This window comes from Phyllostomus hastatus, unplaced genomic scaffold (genome assembly GCF_019186645.2).
Source record: "Phyllostomus hastatus isolate PE091 unplaced genomic scaffold, TTU_PhHast_1.1 phas_contig_150, whole genome shotgun sequence".
In the NCBI taxonomy this organism is placed as follows: Eukaryota; Metazoa; Chordata; class Mammalia; order Chiroptera; family Phyllostomidae; genus Phyllostomus; species Phyllostomus hastatus.
Window position 1 is genome coordinate 7,905,894 of NW_025333611.1, and position 21,179 is coordinate 7,927,072.

General features: G+C 50.1%; 1 protein-coding gene across 1 annotated transcript in view; it reads right to left on the minus strand.

Moving 5' to 3' along the window:
* The window catches only part of TENM2 (teneurin transmembrane protein 2), an 842,102-nt gene that overhangs the window by 113,425 nt on the left and 707,498 nt on the right, over positions 1–21,179 (minus strand). The window contains exons 10-12 of the mRNA XM_045827298.1: positions 14,784–14,978; positions 8,708–8,908; positions 6,824–7,009 (exon numbers count right to left, since the gene is read on the minus strand). Of these exons, the coding sequence (XP_045683254.1) occupies positions 6,824–7,009; positions 8,708–8,908; positions 14,784–14,978 (582 nt within the window). The remainder of the gene's footprint in view (positions 1–6,823; positions 7,010–8,707; positions 8,909–14,783; positions 14,979–21,179) is intronic.

Consider the following 21,179-nt stretch of genomic DNA (forward strand, 5'->3'; position numbering starts at 1 on the left):
GTAGAACGGTCATAACAAGAAGTTTATTTTGCTAATCCTCCCTTGCCCTGTAATTTCTTGCATTGGTGCTAGATAGTGATGGTGATGACGGGGGATGATGAGGATGAGGATGAGGATGATATGAGCACGCATTTATTTGGCTCCTACTGTATGGTAGGCTCTGTGCCAAGGACTTTACATATAACCCAATGAGGTAGGCTGTTTCAGTATTCCCATTTTACAGACAAAGAAACTGAGGCACGCAGACATCAGGAAAGCAGCTAGGATTTGATCTCAGGGAGACTGACACAGAGGCCTCTGTCTTAAGCACGTCATTGTCACGCGAGCATTGGCCTGAGCCCAAGACAAGCAAGCACAGGCAGACGAACTCCTGCTTCAACACGATCTCCTTCTGTTAATGGACACAAATGCAAGTGGGTCAAGCGGGGCCTGATGATTCAGATGACGTAACAATGGTTTTCAAGGCACAAAATGATTCCCTAGGGAAGCTGGGTACAAACTGGAGCTGACATGAGCAGGCGGACGAACAACAAAGCACCAGTGACTATACTCAATGAGTCCGCAACACGCCACCCACTGAGCCGGCGCTCTGCCGAGTCCACCCCTTCCACGTACAGTGCACGTTACGGAGCCGGGTGGGAAGACAGGCTGGACTGTGCTCGAACAGCCCAGTCATGATTTTGCAATAAAATTCTGGATGTGGAACAGGTTGTTCGAGATCATCTCACCCACCTGTGTTCTAAATTCAGTCACTGACCCAGTGTATCTGTAATAGTTGCAATCTGCACCTTGATTTACTCAATATTTTTTTTTGCATTTACTCGGGCCTAGCATCGCTACCTACTCGAGCCACATCCCTTAGCCATAATACCAGTATAATCATGAGTGTGAGGAACTAGGTACAGCTTTTCTTAATACTTATTTTTAAAAGCCCCTCATTAGGAATCAAGAACATATACTTGTACATTTGCAAAATCATCTCGTTTGTGGACCATGCTCTGGAAAGCAATTATGTGGTCCAGACCCCTCAATGGCCCAGAGGCCGGGAAGGTCAGGTCCCTTCTCCAAGGGCAGCCAGAATGGTGGTGGCAAAGTGAAGCCTGGGACACAGGGACCCCCATCCTCCATCAGCCTACCCTTCGTGACACCCAATGACCAGAGAGCGAGCGACGAGGAAAGGCCCATACAGAGCATCTCCGGGAGCTCAGACCTCCAGGGCCCGCTGGGCGTCCCTCTCCCTGGCCTGTCAAGTCTTGAGTGCGTGTTGTGGGACCGAGAACCACAGACTTGGAAGTGACAGCTCGCCGCGCACACTAGGACAGCACATCCCGTTTTTTTTAACAGCTCTTAGTCTTACGGGTTTTGCTTTCTTTTAAACAGTCTGGAATCTTCCTCATGCTAACTCTTTCCCATGGATTTTATGTCTTTAGTTCTTTGTCTTGGCAAAGTCAGTCATGCCTCTTAGCAAGCGTTCTGCTCTTCGGGTCTGTCACTGTGGGCTCCGTGTGAGTTGGCACGTGGACGGGACCCTCGGAAACATTCAGGGGATCGTAGAACGAAGGTGCCAAGTCACTGTCATCCCACAGGACTCAGACGCCGAGGCTTCCTTCCTTATGTCCTTTTATGGGAGCTCATCACGTGGGTAGATATTACAAAAGCACACAGGAAGCATCAACAATGTTTCCATTTAGGCTCCAGAGCCGCTGTGCCATCAAGTTGGGGCAAGCTCTGTGTCTATCTAGTCTACGTTCCCGTTGATGCTCAACGTCCCTCTTCGGCATCCAGGCCAAGAAAGTGAACACGCTCAGCGACGAGAATCTCATTACTTGTGTGAGGCATTGTTTTCCCCTTTCATGGTATTTTACTGTTTTGCAGTGAGGTGAAAATGTGTTCCAGGAACTGCTACCTCCGGGTCCTTGTTCTGGGTTTGGGTAGGGCGCCTGTGCAGACCGCCTGGCCCAGACTCAAAGAGAACACCTGGGCATGCGACGATGACCGACCTTCAACAAGAAGACTCATATTGTGGCCAAACTGTAGGGTCGGGGGGCAGGGGAAGCAGCAGCAGAACGTCTTTTGTGCTTGGCGAAGAGTTCGTCCATCATTTTTAACATGAAAGACCGTCCCTTTAGGTTTTCGCTTCAAAAAAGATGAAGCTCCTGGGACAGGCGCCCAGCCAGAGCCCCGGGAGGAATGGGTTTAATTAACCAATCAGAGAGTTAGCCGCGTCCCCGGACCTGGTGGTGGGGACGGCTCCACGGTGGCTAATTTCATCTCGACTTGATCTTGCCGTAGAGTCGTGAAAGCTCAAATGTTCAAGGATAATCGCTCCCGAGAAAAGATCCGTCGCACGGAAAGGAGAGGGAATGAGAGGCGGAAGCAGCTGTGTTCAGTCTGAAGCCGGTTAATTCTGACAGCCGCTTCCTTCCCGGCCTGTTCCCTGCGGCTCTGAAGCTCTCTCCCTCTCGGACTGTGACCTGCCTACTTTTGATGACAATCACTTAACCAGCACGTCAGGCTGTTGCACAGCTGGTTTTACCTCGGGTAAAGATTCATTCTCCTTATTAACGTCACAAGGACCTGTTTCTTTTCCCCCGACCAATTAAAGAGGAAAAACGGAAGGGCCCCCGTGTGACAGAGGAAAACTTTTCTGACGTGTGGCTCGTGGGCAGGTCGCCCAGCCTCACACGGTCCTGGGAACAGAGTCCCCATCATTCTGAGAAGCAGCGGGAGGTCACGACCACATAGACAAGATGAGTTGGAGTAACCATGACGGACATTGCTCACTACCCAGACATCCGACAGCTCACCCAGGGTCGGTGCCTGGTGTTGGTGGATTCGTTCTATGGGTCTGTTAGGTTGTATTATTCAGAACAGATGTCTGGACAGTCCACATTCAGGAGACAACAGCGACAACTCTCAATGAGCATTTGGCTTCTTTCCTTGCATTCGGCAGGAACAGGAACGCTGGCTCCTCCCTGTAGATGCTCACCTGTTCTGCTCACACAGCACGCTAACAGCTACTCTGTTGCCTTTTAGGAGATGCTCATCTGAGCTGACTTCAGTTGACAGTGATTCTCCAACTGCCCTGTGGTTCCTTTGTGCCCTGGTGTTACAGCCTTGGGTGGCCTTAGGAAGTTGTTAGTAAGGGCTGGTGGTGGTGGTGGCAGGTTGTAGGAAAAAAAACCCAGTTGAGAATCATGTTGAAAGAATAAAAGTATTCTAACCACACAGTGTGCCTTCTGATTTATTCATGAGAAAATGCGGCCCATCCAAATAATGCTAATACAATATATTACAAAACTAAACATGAATTGTGCTTGATTTGGATTCAAAGCGTATTTCTTATCCATGCATTTCTACAAATTTTAGCCAAACCTTGTACTTAACTTCTCAGAAAGAAGTACTATAAGAATCATGGTTTGGTAGAATCCAAGCTACCGCTAAGTTAACTCTAATGATTGACATCGAAATAGTATACCTTATATTTAATTTTTTAGCCATATATACTAAATTTCCCAATATAAAATATATAATGTGGCTGAAAAAATTCCAGAAGTGCATTTGGGTACTCTCCCAAATTCCAGAAGTGCATCCTGGTGACTGTCCCCAATTGTTTTAAAAGTCTGTGTTTTATCCACCCCCTCCCCCAACCCATCCATCATCTTGCTTCCTTCAGCAAAATAAATGGGATCCACAAGTGCTGATGTGAATTATTCAGCTGACTGTTTGCAATGACCCTACTCGAACTGCCTCCCGTGACCTTCTGAAAAGGGGCCACAGACAACCCAAGTACCCCAACACTAGCCGTCCAGCTCTGTCCTTCCCCTCATCTCCCAAAATGTTGTTTGCAGACTAGGTGCCATTTCATTCCTATTTATTTTCTATTTCCAACAATGCAGCATTCGAGGCTCTGCTCGGAAAGGATCAAAGAGCCTCTCTTTCCTGTCTGACTGTCAGTATCCCTGAGGAGGACTGATTCTGGGCTTGTAAATTGTGGCATTTACTTCAAATGAATTGACAGGAGAACCTGCTCAAAATAAAAGATGAAAACTCCACGAAGCAGCTCTGGAGCCAGAGGTGGAGAAGCAAGCTATCGCGCTTGTACGGACATCTCCAGACTCTGAGTAGCAAATCTCACCCACCAAGGTATGTCTGTCCTTTTTTTTTTTTTAAGCAAACCCCAGGAAACATGACTGCGAGGAGACAGCATCCATCCTACCAATGAAACCAGAGAGCTCTAACTTCTCCCAAGAAAAGGCACTGGCGATAAAGATGTTTATAAGTTACACAGCACAAGCTCTCAGAGTCACGGGAGATCACTGCTCTGCACAAGAGACTTGCCCGGATCACTGCTCTCCTCATCTTGGGAGCTGGACTTGGCACATGAACGCGCATTTTCTCTCTGTCTCTCAAGAACTCGTATTTCGGCGCACAGAGATGCGAAACTTGAGCCACACACTTCAAGGAGCAGAAACTTGCTTCTCCAATTCATCTCACCGAAAGGGCTAGCTGGAGGGAAGCATGCCCCGTGTTCTCCTGCTGGCTATATTCTCACCCTTTTCTACGGAGACTCAAGGGGTCACCTTCCCAGCTCACTCCCAAAGGCCCCAGAAACACTTCAGCTCAACTGTGGTTTCCTCTCCACTCCCCGTGGTGACGTGCGACCCTCCTCCCTTCCTCTTGGCCCTGGTGTCCATCAAGCCTCAGCCGGGTCCTTCTCCTAACGCAAACGCTGACCCACTTTCTCCTCTCTCCGCATCAGGAATTGTGCCGCTCTCTAATCCAGAGCTGGCCATTTCTCTTTTCCCGTGAAGGGCCAGACAACAAATGGCTTTGTGGACCACGGGGTCTCCCGGTTATTCAACGCCAAGGCTCAAAGTAGAACTGGACAGTACATCGACAGATAGTCGTGGCTCTCTGCTAATAACGATTATTTACGGACACTGACATTTGAATTTCATGCAACTGTCCAATGCAAGGAGATGTTTAACATTTTTTTTTCAACCCTTAATAAGTGTAAAAACTATTCTTAGCTCATAAGCCACAGAACAACAGGCAGCAGGCCACACTTGGCCCCACAGGCCGAGGTTTTCCGGACTCTGCTCTGACCCCTCTGGGCTGCCCTCCCGTGAGCTATTCCCAGACGCGGGACGGGCGGCAGGGAGGGGAGAGCCAGCAGGCACCGCTGCGGGGCACCAGGCCCTCGGCAGCTGTGGGGAGGGGAGAGCCAAGGGGAGGTGCAGCTGGATTGTGTGGATGGAGGGAACGTGGGATTTTCTACTTAAAGGTTATTGGCGGGCAAGGAGCTCTCTTGTGGGGTGAGGCTGGGGGCGACGGAGGCGTGGGGGAGGGGAGAGCACTTAAACCACAGCGGGCATGCAGAAACACGGCGTGAGGAATGGCCCTGCCCGCGGAAGCTGCTAGTGAGATCTGACACTGTCTTGGGGGTGGGCTGTGCACATCCTCCCCCCCGGAAAGTCTTCTGAATCCTCCCCCAGACTCTGCAGGGAACTGAAGATGAGAGTGGCTGCAGGGAGAGCAGGGTCTGGAGCATCATTGAGAGATTGCAAAAACAATTCACTGCCAACCGACTGTCCCGGCAGGGTCCCAGTGCTGCGGCTGCGGCCCGCATCGGCACGCTGCCCCTTGAATGTCCAATTAGGGGGAGTCGGGGGAAGCCTAATGCAGAGTGCGCTTCCTCTCTGCGCAAGCACCCAAATGAACAGCATGGGAAACTGAGGCTGACCGCCCGCGTCAGTCCTGGGTAGGCTCCTCACGCCGGTCTCCCATTCCAGGTGGATGGTCTGTGGCGAGAGTTTCGGGGCTAGGACAGAGGGCAGGGCCCCCAGCCACACGGCTAGCCAGGGGCAAGCCAGTGGTGTGCAGACCTCTCTGAGCGTTTCACGCAAGCCAGTGAATTAGCCAGCTTGGCATGAAATGAATCCCGGGCTTGACTTGATTAAACAGCAAATCTGAAAGCCGGAGGTGAAGTGGAGGTCACTCAGCTGTCCGAGACATGTGGCTTCCGTCGCCTCAGTGAAAAGGAACACTGGGTACATTCCGCCTAGTGTGGTCATACCCCAAACCACAATAAAGACAAAATACAAACAAACAAACAAACAAAAAAACCCTGAAGAAACTTGAGAACTATTACTTCTCAACAAAGAAAGGGCCCTTTAAAAAACATTCTCAGTCAAGAAGCTTACAGAGAGGAGGCTGAGTGAGAATGCAATGGGGCCAGAGGAAGAGCCATCCGATGACCATGACCGTGGTGGTGATGGGGAGGGGCAGGAGCCCAAGGGGGAAGCCTCGTCTTGGGGACAGCAGGAGGATGCTCAGACCCATTACAGTGGAGCGAGGCTTCCCGGGAAACCCGGGAGTCCTGGTCCTGCCTGCATCCGGCCCTGTCTAAAACCAGCGAGTTTAACTCCTGCTGGCAGGCAGGGACCCAGTGATCCGGCCAGCTGCGAGCAGACCACAGTCCCCTGGGAGCGTGACGTGAGTCCTCTCTCCAGGCCCTGACAATTTCCCATGCGTGTGCATTTCTCCCTCCCCAGGACCCCTAGTTTGGGCGGATTTTCTTCTGCGGTCCCTTTCCTCCCAATCTGGAATTCTGGAAAGAAGGGAAAGCCTTTTCCATCGGGGGAGCTTGCTTTTCCCTTTGCTGTCGTCCCCTTGGAGGTTTGGAGGGGCTGCAAGAATGTTGGAGAGCACGCGTGTCCCTGAAGGAACAGCCGGTGGCAGTGCACGACCATCACTATCGATCTACGATTTATGAAAATAAAGCAATATGTGCCTGTTTCGGTGCCTGCCGTTTGCCTACCAATGGTGCAGTGTTCACCATTCCAGCCCTCTCGGCATTCACATTTGCCATCTTTACAGGTCCCGTGCTCAACGCAGCGGGGGTGGCACACGCGCTGGTCACACGCTGCGCCTGTCCAGCCCTCTTCACAGCGGCAGGCTCCCCCGATGCAGACGCCGTGAGTGCCACAGTCTACTGAGCACACTTCTGGAAGAGAAACAACGGTTACAGCTCAACACCGCCGCCGCCGGCGAGACCCTCCGCTGGAGGCCAGACCTCGCCCGCGGCCTGGTCCCCGGAGCAGGCCCCAGGGCCCAGCACCACGTCACCTCGGGGGGCCTCTCTCTCTGCACTGGCCGGGGACTGACTTGTTGCTACGTCTTTCCTGGATGGAGCGGGGGTTCCCTGGGCCAGCAGCGTCACTGCGGCAGCTGGGGACTTGTCAGAAATGCCAATGCGTGTGCCTCGGGTGGGCCTCTGGAGCAGGAAACTCTGGGAGTGTTCCCGGGAGTGGGCCTCAGATATTTGTTTTAACCAGTCGTCCAGGTGGCTCTGACGCTCGCTGGAGTGTGAGACGCGCTGTTTTAGGGCTGGGGGCCACTGCAGCAGCAGCAGCAGCTCGGACAGGGGCCGTCCAGTTTGGCAAAGTCACCTGGGAGGTGCCCCCCTGAAGAGACGCCTGTGAATCCTGACTCCCCAGCCAGCTGGGGTGTTTCCCCCTCAAGGGCCTGAACTGGCCCGAGGCCCCCAGGGGACCCCACAGCTCCATCCCCACGATGAGGACAGACCCCCACCTTGGTGGCAGTGACGGCGCTGGAACTATGCGGCATTTCCACAGCCTCTTTCTCAAAGGAGCTCAAAGTCTTTTGTGGTTGGGGAGGAGAGGGACAGACAGACAGACGTGTGTTCTCTGGCGTTCCAGACCTCTCACTCAAGGACAAGCACGGTTAGGCATCATCCTTGCGACCCACCCACCGCTGAGGGAGGCCCGGCCGCCAGGCCCGGGCTGGGGGGAACCAGAGCAGGAGGGAGGGCCGGTGACTCAGTCAAAGTCACACTGGGCGTGTCCTGAGCACAGTGGGGCCTCGCCTCTAGGGCTCCCCTCCCCCTATTCTCTGCAGCATTCAGCCTCGACCACCAGCCTCAGGGCTGAAGCCAGAGTCAAGTGGCTTCCAAAATAGTCCACATGAACCAAGTCTTCTTTTTTTCTTTTTGCACTGAAGTACTCCTTCCTTTCCCATTGTAGGCAGGAGGCAGAGCCTCACCTACATTCCCTGCCCGAGGGCCGTGGCGATTGGACAGCTGTCTCACTGCCAGAGGGAGGGACGGAAGGGTGGTCCCTCGCTCAGAGAGGCCCCTGGCGGTGAGTGGAACTGCCCTCGCGAAGGCTGGGGCCGCCTTGCTCTGCTGAACCATTCCCTGGCGAGGTCACTTGGGAGGTAAGCCACACGCTCCTAATTTTAGGAAAACAAAGTGTACAGCACAACTTCATTATCCGCCTGTCACCGAAGGACCGCGGAGCTTTATAGCAGGTCCACGCGCACCCCAAGGGAGCCTCTCTTCTGTTTTATAGGATGTTCCATTCAGCCTGCCTGGGCCCGAGTCGTTCTGTTTTGTTTTCTGGTGCCTTTAGGGAGCATACGCGGGGAAATCTGTAATGCAAATGGAAGCGTCCCTCCCGGGCCCCTCGTCCATTTGCAGCGATGGCCCCACCGAGGAGCGAGAACCTACTCGGGGGTCTGTTATTTCTCAAGGATCACAGACGTCCTGGTGGAGGAGAAGAGAGTTATGCCCCCGGACCAAGGGCCCAGCTGAGTCTGAAGAGTAGACGCCCATGACCTTGGGCTCACGGAGGACACAGGACACGAGTATCGGGGAAAGCGAGGAGAAAACCTCTCGGCTTACCAACGGAGCAGTCGGGACCCATCCAGTTGGGATCGCAGCTGCAGAGGCCCGTGTCGGGGAGGTAGGTGCCGTGGCCGCTGCACTGGTCCGGGCACTGGACCCTCGCCAGCTCACAGTTTAGGCCACCCCAGCCAGGGCTGCAGAGGCATTCTCCGTTCACACAGACCCCGTGGCTGGAGCAGGTGGGATCCAAGCAATCCACTGAAAAACACGAAGAGGAAAACAGGTTCACGTGTGGGGGAGGGGCCGTGAGACGCCGCAGAAGCGCTGAACGGACCCGTGGTTCACCAGATCCTATCCCCTCACAAGCAAATGCGGCAGCCAGGTAAGGCTGACATAATCCCTTTAAAGAATTCAAGGCCTGCTATTTGTCAAAACACTAAATCTCAAACTCGAAGAGAGTGTAAGAGAAGAAAGGGGGTTCCTCAAGCAGAAATGGGAGGCAGCAGATAGAGAGCTGTGCCGTCCAACCTTCAGAACCTTGCATTTACAAGCATCAGCGCCTTAACGGAACCACGTCTGAGCTTCCAAGCATGGACCATGCATACGGGTGCCCTGCATGCGTGTGGTCCTGCCCAGCCCGAGTACATCCATTATCAGAGAGAAAAGCAGAGATGCTCATTCTAACGTCACTCGCACTTGACTTCGGGAGGTAACAAAAGACTGAAAAGAAAACCAAGAAAATTCATCAATGATTGACTTTCCTAATTGCTTCACTTAGGCTAAGCCTAAAATGAGGTTCCATTGTCGGCGCACACGCCTACGGTGGGAGTTAGTACAATAAATGTGTAGAAGGAGAGCGGGGAGGTTGGGTGTGGAAACCATCCCGTGGGGGGAACCTTCCTACGGAGAATCACGAGGGCACTGCAGGGGTGCATCTCGGCGGCCGGGCACCGACCTTCCACCAGACAGGCACTTGGACTACTTTAAGGTCAGACTCTGGGCGCCGTTGCTCTTGCCAGCTCTGTGCTCTGACTGTCCTCCCGTCTCAGCGATCAGCGTGGGTGTAGAGTCAGTGGGTAACTTGAAGATTATTATTCTGGGATCCACTCAAAGAGGATAGGACTTCTTGCATGAGAATGTGAGTCCACACTTCAGGTGTCCATCCAGCCAAGGGCGGATGAACACGGCTTTGTAGAAGACCAGCTTCCTTAGATTCCTAGGAGTCTGGAGAAGAGAGCTCTGCACACCATGGAGTTCGAGTAGGGGATGGGAGGTGGTCCTGCAGGGGGCCCCAGGTTACCTCGTGGGTCAGAAAAATAGGGAGGTCTCTTCACCTTACTGGACTACGGCATGCAGCGCCTCCATTTTAACAGCTTGCAAATCAGGCCTGTTGGCCGGGATTAAATCATTTGCTTCTGCCATCACCTGAGGGCACAGCCAGCCTGAGATCTCTTCCAATCTTTCTCTCGAAGTGTTTTGGACCTCACGGAGAGTGCGATGCACTCCCGCCTGTGTGTGCGTGCCATCTTGTGGTTCGAATTCTCAGAGCAGATTTTCACTTCTCTCCTCGTCCGAGGCCAAGATTATATAACCTGTGAGATTTTTGGCCTGTAAATAGTTCATTATGACACTGAGGTGGTAATGCCTTGGGGTCTCAGCTTTTTGTAGGCGAGTGTCTTTTTTTCTTTCCTATGGTGTATACTATAATGGTACATTTTACACCTGATGCATTGGCTATAGATATGACATTATTTAGGTTATCCAAGCTACAAACGATTTCATTTGGGGGGATGTAAATATGACATTATTTAGGTTATCCAAGCTACAAAACAATTTCATTTGAAGAATTTGGATTTATTAGATATCACAATATTCCATGAAGTCTCCAAAGACCACCCCTCCCTTAAGGCAAAAACAAGAACTTTCAGTATTAAGAGATATTTCTCAGGATTCCATCTGGATATTTTCAGGAAGATATTATGAAAATGAGTTCACAACTATTTGAGTTGTGGGAAAATAGGAGCTACTATTTAAAAAAATCAGGCATATATTCTCAGAAAGGGGAATTTGAGTGATTTGTTATTAAAGTTGTAAGGACATTATTGGCTCTGGTTTACAGTCACCTTAATGCTGAATTCACTGTCTTGGGGATTTTGACTCCTGAGGATGCGAAGCCTTTGTGGTACCTTCGAATGCGCTCCAATCAGGATGGCAGAGTACGTCTGTATGTAAATGAAGGACAGATCCAACCACATAGCAGGCATTTGCAAAGGGGGCATGTAATGACGTTGGTGTCTCACGCCTACCACGTGCTAAGGGAATATAGTAGGTGTGCAATACACAGTTGCCATCAGAATGAATGACAGACGTTGCTATAAGCATTTGTCCTTAGTGGGACAAATTTCCAGTGTGAAGGACTGACAAGAAAAATGGTGTTAATGACTTCTTGCTTTGGGGAAGAATGCTGTGCATTTTGGGATCTGCAAAATGTGAACTAATTCGTTCAGAACCAATCTTTTCCATAGTCTTCTAATAAAAGAAAATCCCTGACTTCTGGTTTTTATTATGTCCCCATTTCTAACGCAGCAGAATTGAAACACACACAAAAATATCTCGTGTGCTACGTGCCTCCGAAACTACCCTTCGTTTATAATTACCCATTTAAAAGGTTTGGTGAGGTGTCAATGGCTAGGAGCTGTCAAAAAACTCAAAAAACTGTATTATCATCTTTTTCTTAAAAGGAGGAACTCAAAAGTAATATACCAAAAAAAATAAATAAATACACTGGCATTTTTCTTCCAGATGTGTGAGCTCACTCTGCTTTATCCTGAACTACAGTATAAAGGGAGGCGGAAAATCCTCTACAATGTATTAGCCCAGGACTGAAATGTCACTGAAGGAACCATTTCTTCGATCTGGAAATAGGAGCTGCCCCTTTCCCTGGCCGGTGACACAGTCAGTATGCCCTTTGTGTGGTACAATTACGTCAGCTGATGGAATAACTCGGTTCAGGCTTGAAGGGGGGCAGTTTCACTATGAATTTTCAATTGGGTTCCAATTGCATAAGATGGTCTTACGGAACCGTCCTCAGAGTCTTTAGCAGGCAGGAGGGATGATGGCCTTGGACGACGCTTTATAAGTAAAAAACAGGGTTATACTTAAAAGGGGGACAGGGGCCTTTACCGGGTTAAGTGCCGTGTGCCTTACACCACCAGCCCCCTGGCAGCTGAGATCATTAGAACTCATTTAGTCTTGGGCCCTCGGAAGGTTTGACGAGAAAGGGTTGTGAATGCAATTTCCATCCCTAAGGTCAAGGAGTTTTACAAACAACAGGTACCGTAAACCCCCGAAGAACCATGAATTACATTTATGAGGTTAAATGTCACTGAAAAATGACTCCGCCGCGGAGCGGACACGGAAACGTGGCTGACTTAAACTAATGTGTCAATTCCTCTCCTGTCACCCTCCCGTCCCCCGGACACCGTGGAGCGGAGCCACGCAAATGCTCCCTTTCATTCTCTCGAGCAAATTTGTTAATAGCAAAACAATGTTTATGCAGCAGAAACGGAGCATGGCAGCTATTGATTTCATTGCCATGGCCATTTTCAGGTAAATTGTTTGAACGTTATGACTGTGATGAATATCAGAAATAAAAAGGCTAAATGGAAGAAAAAGTGCTGATCCCGACTTTCTGAGTCCGTTTCCTATTTTGAAAACAGCCCATGAATCACTCGGTTCATTCTTTTTGGGGAGCAGGAATCAATAGACAGGATTTCATCCTTTCATAACGATCTGTGCGGCTTCCTTGCTTTGTTGGATGGTTGATTCGTTCTGAACATTTAAGTAAGACTTGTCGAGGGAGTCGGAAAGTTGAGAAATCACTTGAAATTCTACTCATACAGACATGCACAATTTTGACCGGAGGGAAAAATATCCCAAGACAGGCAAGGCCTTATGGTTCTAGCGCTTTCCTCTCGCCAAATGACGTATGCAAAAGGTCGCTTTAACCTTTCCTGCCGTGTTATTGGCCTCTCCCCTGTTTTCAGCGAGTGCAGCTTCGCCTCCTGTGATCCATTTCTCTTTAAGAACTTGAACCTTTCAAGCAGGGTTATGAAGTCAGTACTTCCTCCAACCAAATTCCCAATTTGGTTTTGTGATGCAGACAGAGGGCGGCTACCTTTTACAACAGAGGGAAAAAATATCTACAGAGTTGAGCAAGTGGAGATCCGGGTCGGGGGGTCAGACTTCTGGGCCCCGTTAAGGGCATTGTCACTAATGTATCAGAAACTCTTAGAAGAACAATGTCACGGAGCCTGACTCTTTGTGGCGATAGATCTAACAATGATGAAACAGGAGATTTCACACCCAGGGGGCATTTGTGTGCATCTCTGAGGATAAGTCAGCATCGTTACTTTGTGGTGAGGGCCATAATGACCCTAATGACCATTATTTTGTACGGAACCCTGGAGCTGTATAAGCTAATGGGATGACAATGGATTCCCTTGCATCTGAGAACTTCCCAGCACCTGAGGGCCTTCCTTATCGCGTCGGCAGTCAGCAGCTGAGTGAGGACACGGGCATAGGGTGTCCAACGGGATCTTTTCTGTGGGGACATCCTGAGTGGTCACCTCAAGCTGTCTCAGGTGGAGTGGGCAGTGGGCTGCACTTTGGGTGAGCTGATACTTCTTTTTCCACTGGGAACAGGGGAGGGAAAAAGGCTCTTTGAGACGCGCAGGGACGTTTCACTGGGAGGTGGACTCGGTGAACCTGCGCTCAGCTGGAAGAGAACCCTTGAACCGATCCAAAGGTGGAGGAGCAGGTGAGGGGCCGAGAGGCCTGGGTTCTTTCTTTCCTGCAATTGCGGTTGCCTGTTTCCATGGGGGGAGGCACAGAGGGACAACTAGAGACCATCTTCTGGAAGGGCGCACCCAGGGCAGGAAGGCTGAGGCCAGCGTGGCTGCGTGCCCTGGCCTTCCGGGTACCCCAGGTGCTTCCAGCACCTGTGCACCAAATAGCTCTTCTGAAGGACCAACTGGAGTAACCAGGACTAGTTAGAGCTGGCTTCTGGACACCTGCTGAGAGGTGTTCTTTTTCCTGATCTCTGTCTGGGCCTGGTCTCTGGCCGGGTTTCGTCAGACTAGAGTCACTGTAGGCGCCCCTGATTTGTACCCACGTGTGCTGTGGGCCCCTGCAGTGCGTGCTCCAGGGAGCTCTTCAGGGCCGGTAACTCCGGCACACCCACCCACCCACTCGCCTGACCTCTGTGATCCCAGCCAGCCAGGATGATGTCCCCCACAGGGTGTCTCTAAGGAACTCGGACACCTATGGGCTCTCAAGCCTGCCTGCTTCCCAGACATTCATGTTTGCAGCAATATTTATACAGACATAAGTCGGTCTGAGGTTACAAGGGATACATAATAAAAGAACAACAACAACAAAGCAAAAGCAAAAGCAAAAGCATAAACAAAAATCCCAGCTTTGAGGAAGACTGAGAGGGGGAATTAAGGATTCTTGTTTCTTCTTTTCTGGAGAGCTTTAGTAAGTCCCAATTCCGAGGACTTGAAATAGAGCACAAGAAAAGAGGAAAGGAAGACAGGGGAAGGGGAAGGAAGAAAGGAAGGAAAAGCAGCAGCAAGGGGAGGAGGAAGAGCAGAGGAAAAGATGGGACAGAAAGACAAAGGAGAAGCAGCAGCTTAGAGGAAAAAAGAAGAAAGAGAAGAGGAACTAATTACTATAAAGCAAAACAAAACATTCCTTCCATAACTATCCCACAAGCCTCCTGTTTTCTACAAGAAGTCCACCAAACTATGCTGTACACCTGAAACTGATACAAAATAATACTGAATGTAAACTGTAATTGGAAAATAAAATGTGAAGTTCTTAAAAAAAAAGTCCATTAAGCCAAGGGGTTTGAAGTTTTCTGTGCAGAATGTTGCAGTTTCCTTGGCAAGAGTCTGGGATGGGGCTCCAAAGCCAAGTTCTGGGCCTGCACACACGCCCCGCCCCCAGCCCCTACGCACCCACCCCACTCGACCCCACCCCGCCCCGCCCCGGCCCGGCCCCGCCCCACTCCGCCCCACCCCGCCCCACCCCACCCTGCCCTGCCTCTCCCAGCCCAGCCGTTGGGGCTTACCTTCCTCACAGTGCTCGCCTTTGTAGCCCGCGGAGCAGACGCAGTTCCCGTCAATGCAGGAGCCATGGCCCCCGCAGGAAGGATCGATGCACTGATTCATGGGCACGTCGCACTCGGCGCCTTTCCAGCCGCTGTAGCACTGGCATGTCCCTTTAGAGTACTGTCCGTTCCCGCTGCATAGGACAGGGCAGGCGGCTGCAAAACCAGAGACGGAGCACGGGGTCAGGGGACCCAGCGCCTGGAGGGCTGGGTCAGCCTCAGCTGGCGTTTCAGCCGAGCGTGCGACGCTCCTGGCCAGGACTCAGGCCCCTGGAGGTGCAGAGCCGGCTGCAGATAATCGATAACCATCGTCACCACCACGACGACGCTGCTGCTGACAAGAGCAGTCACCACTCGTTACATGCTTATTATGTGCCAGGATGGGCACAGCACGCGCTAGTATTATGTGCCATTTGTTACTTAATCATCGCAACCATTCTGCGAGGTGGAGGCTAGAGCCACGGTCCTGTTTGATGGACGCAGCTCCGACTGGTGAGTTAGCTGGCCCGCGTCACAAGTGGGGGGCTGGGTTGGAAGCCAGGTGGGCCTGACTTGAAGCTATGCCCTTCACTAAGCTGTGTGGACTCGTGTGCCGCTGCCATTGATGGTTTGAGGGATCAGTACCCACTCGGCTGATTATGTCACCCTCAGGGTAGTTGACTCCTACTCCTGAAATGGGCATGGTCACTAAAAAGGAAGGGAGATGGGCCGCAGTCATGACATCATCTGTCTACACCCCAGTCTCCTTATCTAGACCGTGCAGAAATAATGGCATCCAGCTCACAGTATCACCTGTGTGATCAGGTACGAGGACTACGTGTGCCTCGACTGTGAGAACAGCAGGCTGGAGACACGGCATCTTGAGCCATGCATGTCTCAGCTGGGACCCTCTTTCATCTGGCGACAGGAAGGAGCCTGAAAGACCGCAGGGATGACCTGCCATGAGGTTCCCAGCAGTTCTCCCCAGTTTGGCCACAATGGTGCCAATTCCGCCCTTTTAGAGAGCATCGAGAGTGGGATTTTAGTGGTCGCCTTCACTGCTCACCTCCAGATCAGCTTCTTTTATAAAAAAATTATTGATTTGAGAGAGAGAGAGAGAGAAACATTTATTTTTTTTGTTGCTCCACTTATTCATGCATTCATTGGTTGAGTTTTATATGTACCCTGACTGGGGATTGAACCCACAATGTTGGTGTATGGGGATGATGCTCTAAGCAACTGAGCTACCCTTGTCAGGACCCGGATCAGTTTTTCAAGCACCCACATTTTCAACCTGGCTTCTAATGTGAGCCTAAAATGAGGACCCAGCTCCACACTCTGGAACTGGCACTCAGAGACCTTCAGAAATGACCAGCAGGGACATCTCCCTGAGTCCTGGGTTGCCCGGGATGTGGAGTGGACAGGTTTCAAGAATCCCACATGTGTACAACCTGAACGGTCTCCCCATCCCAGGAAGCGATTATACATCTAATCAGATCACTCCCTAGGCCACAGCCCCACCCCACCTTATCCACCCCTCTCATTGTCACGTTTCTACTGGGGGTTTATAGTAATTCACTTTCCCTCCGAGAGTGCCTGATGTCTCCACGATATCGTAAAGGACTCGAGAGCAGGACCAGGTTTATCAGGTGGATTTCCTTCTGGTGCTGCATTTATCGATGTTGGCTTGATTAAGGAAATCTTGCTCCTGTGTTCTGATAACCAGGGACTCCCCAGTGGCACGGTTATGGGCAAGTCCCGAATGGCCATCAATGAAAGACAGGGGCAGACCAAGGTCTGGAGTGCACCCCTTTCCTTTTTCTGGGGAAGTGTGTGTTTCACCTAATGGTAAACTGACCAAAAGCAAAAACATCGTAGCGGTTGTCATGTGACCGAGGGGCTATTCCTCCCGCAAAGGCTTTATCAAAGAACAGCCTTGGAGGTGCACACAGAGCTACCCGTAGAATTCTTATCCTTCTGAATCTACCAGGGGAGAACCACTTCAAGGTGAGAACATCAAAGCCACGTGCTGAATTTAGATGAACTCGGTCTAAATGCAAGGTGCATGCTTTCCGTTTCGAGGGCTGAGAAGCACACGCCTGGAGAGCAGCTGCCCACGCTGATTGTCTAAGAGAAGAGAGTGCTCTGAACCCAGGGTGCCCAAGGTCCAAATTAGGGGCCGAGCAAACATGAACAAGAGGGAGAAATTAGGGGCTTCATCGACGTTTGGAGAGGGCTTTGAAGACCAAGTAAATTTGCTCTGCGTCAGTTTCTCAGGAGACTCATGCGAAGCTCTAGGTCATGATGGCCCATGTGTGCACATGAAATTCATGTCCCCCTTCCTGCACCTCTGCAGGGGCCATCAAGTGACCACGGCACCTGTGTCCCTGACCGAGAGGGGGCTCACAACCTTGGATACCATGCCCTGGCTGAGACGTGCTAGCAGGCGGACTTGGCCTTCAAGAGAAACTCACTTGCCACTTCTGGTCTAGGTAGCACTGAAGATCTCTCCCAGTGGGAAGGCTGGAATAAGCATCCTTTCCTGCCCACTTTCACCTTCACGCCCCCAAACGGGAAAGCAGGGAGAAGCGTGGCCACGCGTACCTAGTGCGATGAAATTCCGATGGCTGCTTCCCACCCGAGGGTAACACGCTGGACCGGCTGTCATGGGTGGCAGAGAGGGTGACATGGGACCACCACCCCTGGGCTCTCACTGCACCTTCCCCCTTCCCAGAGGCGGAAGAGGAGAGCAAGTGAGGAGCAAATGGTTACTGTCTTTATTAACTGATAAAATGCAGTTAGGATTTTCTTTATTCACATCACCATAGTTTCTCTTCTGCATACACTCCAAGTGGTGGGGGAAGAAAAAGAGGATTGTCGAGAAGGTAAGAATGGATTTTATTTAGAATCAGGAGCCTGGGAAATCACATTCAAAATGTGACCTATTTAAATTACTCAGGGAAAAACAAAAGGGAGAACGGTCAGGTCAGAAAGTTCTCCACATTCTGAATGCGGCCTTCCTTCAATGTGTTTGCTGCGTGCTCACCGGGAGCCTGGTAAAAATGCAAAAACATTGTAATGTTCTCCGGAAAGTGGGGCACTCGATAGCTCTGCTGATGTCACATTAAAAAGCAGAAGGCCAGTTAAAGAGGAGTGAGGGTCTGGAGTAATCCATTTGCCTTCAGGGCAGAGTGCAGATGCCGGATGTGCGCCCTCCAGTGGCTGCTCAGCTGACCTGCATGGCTTCATTCTCAGACATAACTCAACCCAGAGTGTTACAGAATGGAAGGCTCTCAGCCTAGACCTCATTGAAGAGGCTGGATGTGAATCAGGGATCTCCTGTACTAATAACTCTTTCTCTACATTTTTACTATCATTAAGTCTACATGATTTTTTTTAAAAATTAGGCTATAGGACAGACAATTCTGACTTCACACCTTAGCCAGTAATAGCAGGAAATAGAAGTGGAAAGAACAGGGTTTGGGAGCCAGAAAGAACTGGGTACCAAACCTGACCCATCCTGACCAGCTGAGGGATTTGGGCACGATTGCTGCACTACTCTGAGACCCAGTTTCCCCTTCAAAGAATCGCCTCTCTGAGTGGATGGCATATCAAGTGAGACCACGAGTTCAAGGGCACAAGACAGTAACTGGCACCTAATTGGCAACAAGGGGATGCTCTCCCATGAGTTTCAAACTCAAGCTCCAAACGGACGTCGAGGGTTAATAGCATTAAAAATGTTGTAGTTCTCACATGTACAAGTGCACACACACGTATATACAAACACACATTCACACACACCACCGCCACCACAGAAGAGCATCCGGTGGTGCTAATGAAATGATGAGAGGCCTGAACATTTTCTCCACCCACCCCCACCCCCCTGCCATATTCTCCGGCTGTGGGCGGTAGGTGCTTCTGGAGTCACACGTGGAGTGTTTTACACCCACCCCCATGCCCTCTTCTTCCTAAGGCTTCCAGGACCAGAACACTGTGCGTTCGAGCTTCTACTTAAAATTAATTAAAATGTTTGCACAAAGTGACTATTCCTGTTTTACTAAATCTAGTAAATGGAAGCTCTAAGACTCCTGCAGAAGAAAAATAAATTACCGTTGTCACTAACGACTGACAAGTTAACAGGCTGATGACAAAAAAAAATGACACAATTTAGATTCAACTAAATGGTGTAATGCTCATTGTAATGATCAAGCCAGAGATTTTTTTTCTTCTACCAAAGTTCTCGGCAAGGGAGGAGATGGATGGTTGGTGCTATTTACTTGGTGGGAAGTGACAGGACCAGCCACGTGCGCCCGATGCTTTAAGCACGACAAGCCCCATCTACCGGGAGCTTGCGGCAGGGGGAGCATGGGAAGGGAAGGCAGAGACGGTCAAAGGGGCTTAATCATACAGGTGGGGTGGGGGGAGGTCTTCACCTTGTCAAGCCACCTGTGGGCTGGGCCATGTGGGCAGAGGGAATTTCAAATAACGTATCTGTTAAAAATGATTTGAAATCTGATGGAACACTCTTTTGGAAAACAGACTGGAGAATATTTGAACCCAGCACTCCAGGTAAATTGTCAAGATGGCACCAGCATTCCATTGCTTTGCATCCCATTTAGTGAATAAATATTAATGAATAACCTAGTAGGTGTTAGTATTGGGTTGGCCAAGAAGTTCATTATAGTTTTTTTTCCATGAAATAAAAGACAAGTTTTTCATTTTCACCAATAACTTGATTGACTTGGATGTTTTGAGTATGTCGGCTGTCTCCTGCTATTGGTTTCTAGTGGGTAGAGGCCAGGGGTGCAGCTAAACATCTTCCAATGCATAGGACAGCCCTATGGCAAATAATTATTTGGCCAAAATGTCAACAGTACCAAGAAACTTCGCAAACCACTGTTGACACGTTCGACCAGTCACAACACCTTCTCCATATACTGCACAAATCTATTTTTGCGTTTCACTTGTATTTTTACCTCCCTTGAAATAAAAAAATACCAAAAATGCTATGTATCTTCTTCCATCTCCAATATTAAAATGGCTGCACAAAAATTCACCAATTTTGATTTTTTAAAAATGCATGCTGATCTGACAGCTGTCACCATACAATCTAACAAAATTGTTTCGAATGATGCTAAAGGCAACAAGGGACTACTAGAGCCATCGTATGAAAAAGACGAAAGAGACTCTTTGGCCAGCCCAGTAGCTGGGTTAGGTGGTAGGAGAAATGATGGAGAAATGAAGACGCCTTGATTCTCCTGAAGCAGTTGAGGATGAAATGTTTGGGCCATGGAGGTGATGTGAATTCAGTTCTGTGTCCTTGATACCAAAACCGGTGTCCACTGTCTTTCCAGACAGGACTCGGCCTGGTGCTGAGCAAAACCGTGCTAATGAAGTGAGTTTCACTGCTTAGTAGGTCCCTGCAATGGGCAACGCACTTGGTAAACAATAAAGTTTGACATCTACTGGACACTGTACTAAAAAAAAATACCCTACAAAACTATTTAAAGAAGTATTAAAGACTAATTTTATTTTCTTGGGAAGGGGGAATACGCAAGGAACATATAAATTCTAGAAGCCAAGAAAGAAAAGAGTATCATCAGATTCGAATGCATGAAATTTAGATCATCTATACGATGAAGAACACTCTACACAAAATTGAGGGGTGAGCAACCCTGGGAAGAAACATTTTTTGTGTGCAGTTTACAGAATAAAGCTTGATATGTGAAATACACAGAGTATGTACTAATCAATAAAGAGAGACAAATGAATGAAAGCTGGGCAGAGGACCTACAAAGAAAAATATAAAAAGCCAATAAAAGTATGAAAAGATACTCAGTTTCACTAGGAAGTAAGTATAGATAAACATAATGATGAAAGAGAATCCTTGGCTTATCAGATTGGGGAGGAAAAGATCTGAAAGACTGAGGAGCCCAATGCTGCCACTGAGGCCGAAGGGAACGCGCTCTATCAAACTCAGTGGTGGGGGTACAACCTGTCACTCTCTGGAGAGCTCGCTGGCTCACTGTGCCCGAGCGAGAGCCTGTTGACCTCAGTGCCTCAGTTTTCCCTCCCTGTGAAATGGGCAGAGCAATAAAGGACTTCTTGCGTAGGCAGAGTGGAGAAGTTAGAAAGCAGAACCAAGAAATGATGATAAAAACACAAATGCAGCCCTAGCTGGGGTGGCTCAGTGGATTAAGTGCTGGCCTGTGGACTGAAAGGTCACTGGTTCGATTCCCAGTCGGGGCACAGGCCTGGTTTGTGGGCCAGGGGGCCAGGTCCCCTGTTGGGGGTATGCAAGAGGCAACCGACCCATGTATCTCTCACATATTGATGTTTCTCTCCCTCTCTTTCTCCCTCCCTTCCCCTCTCTCTAAA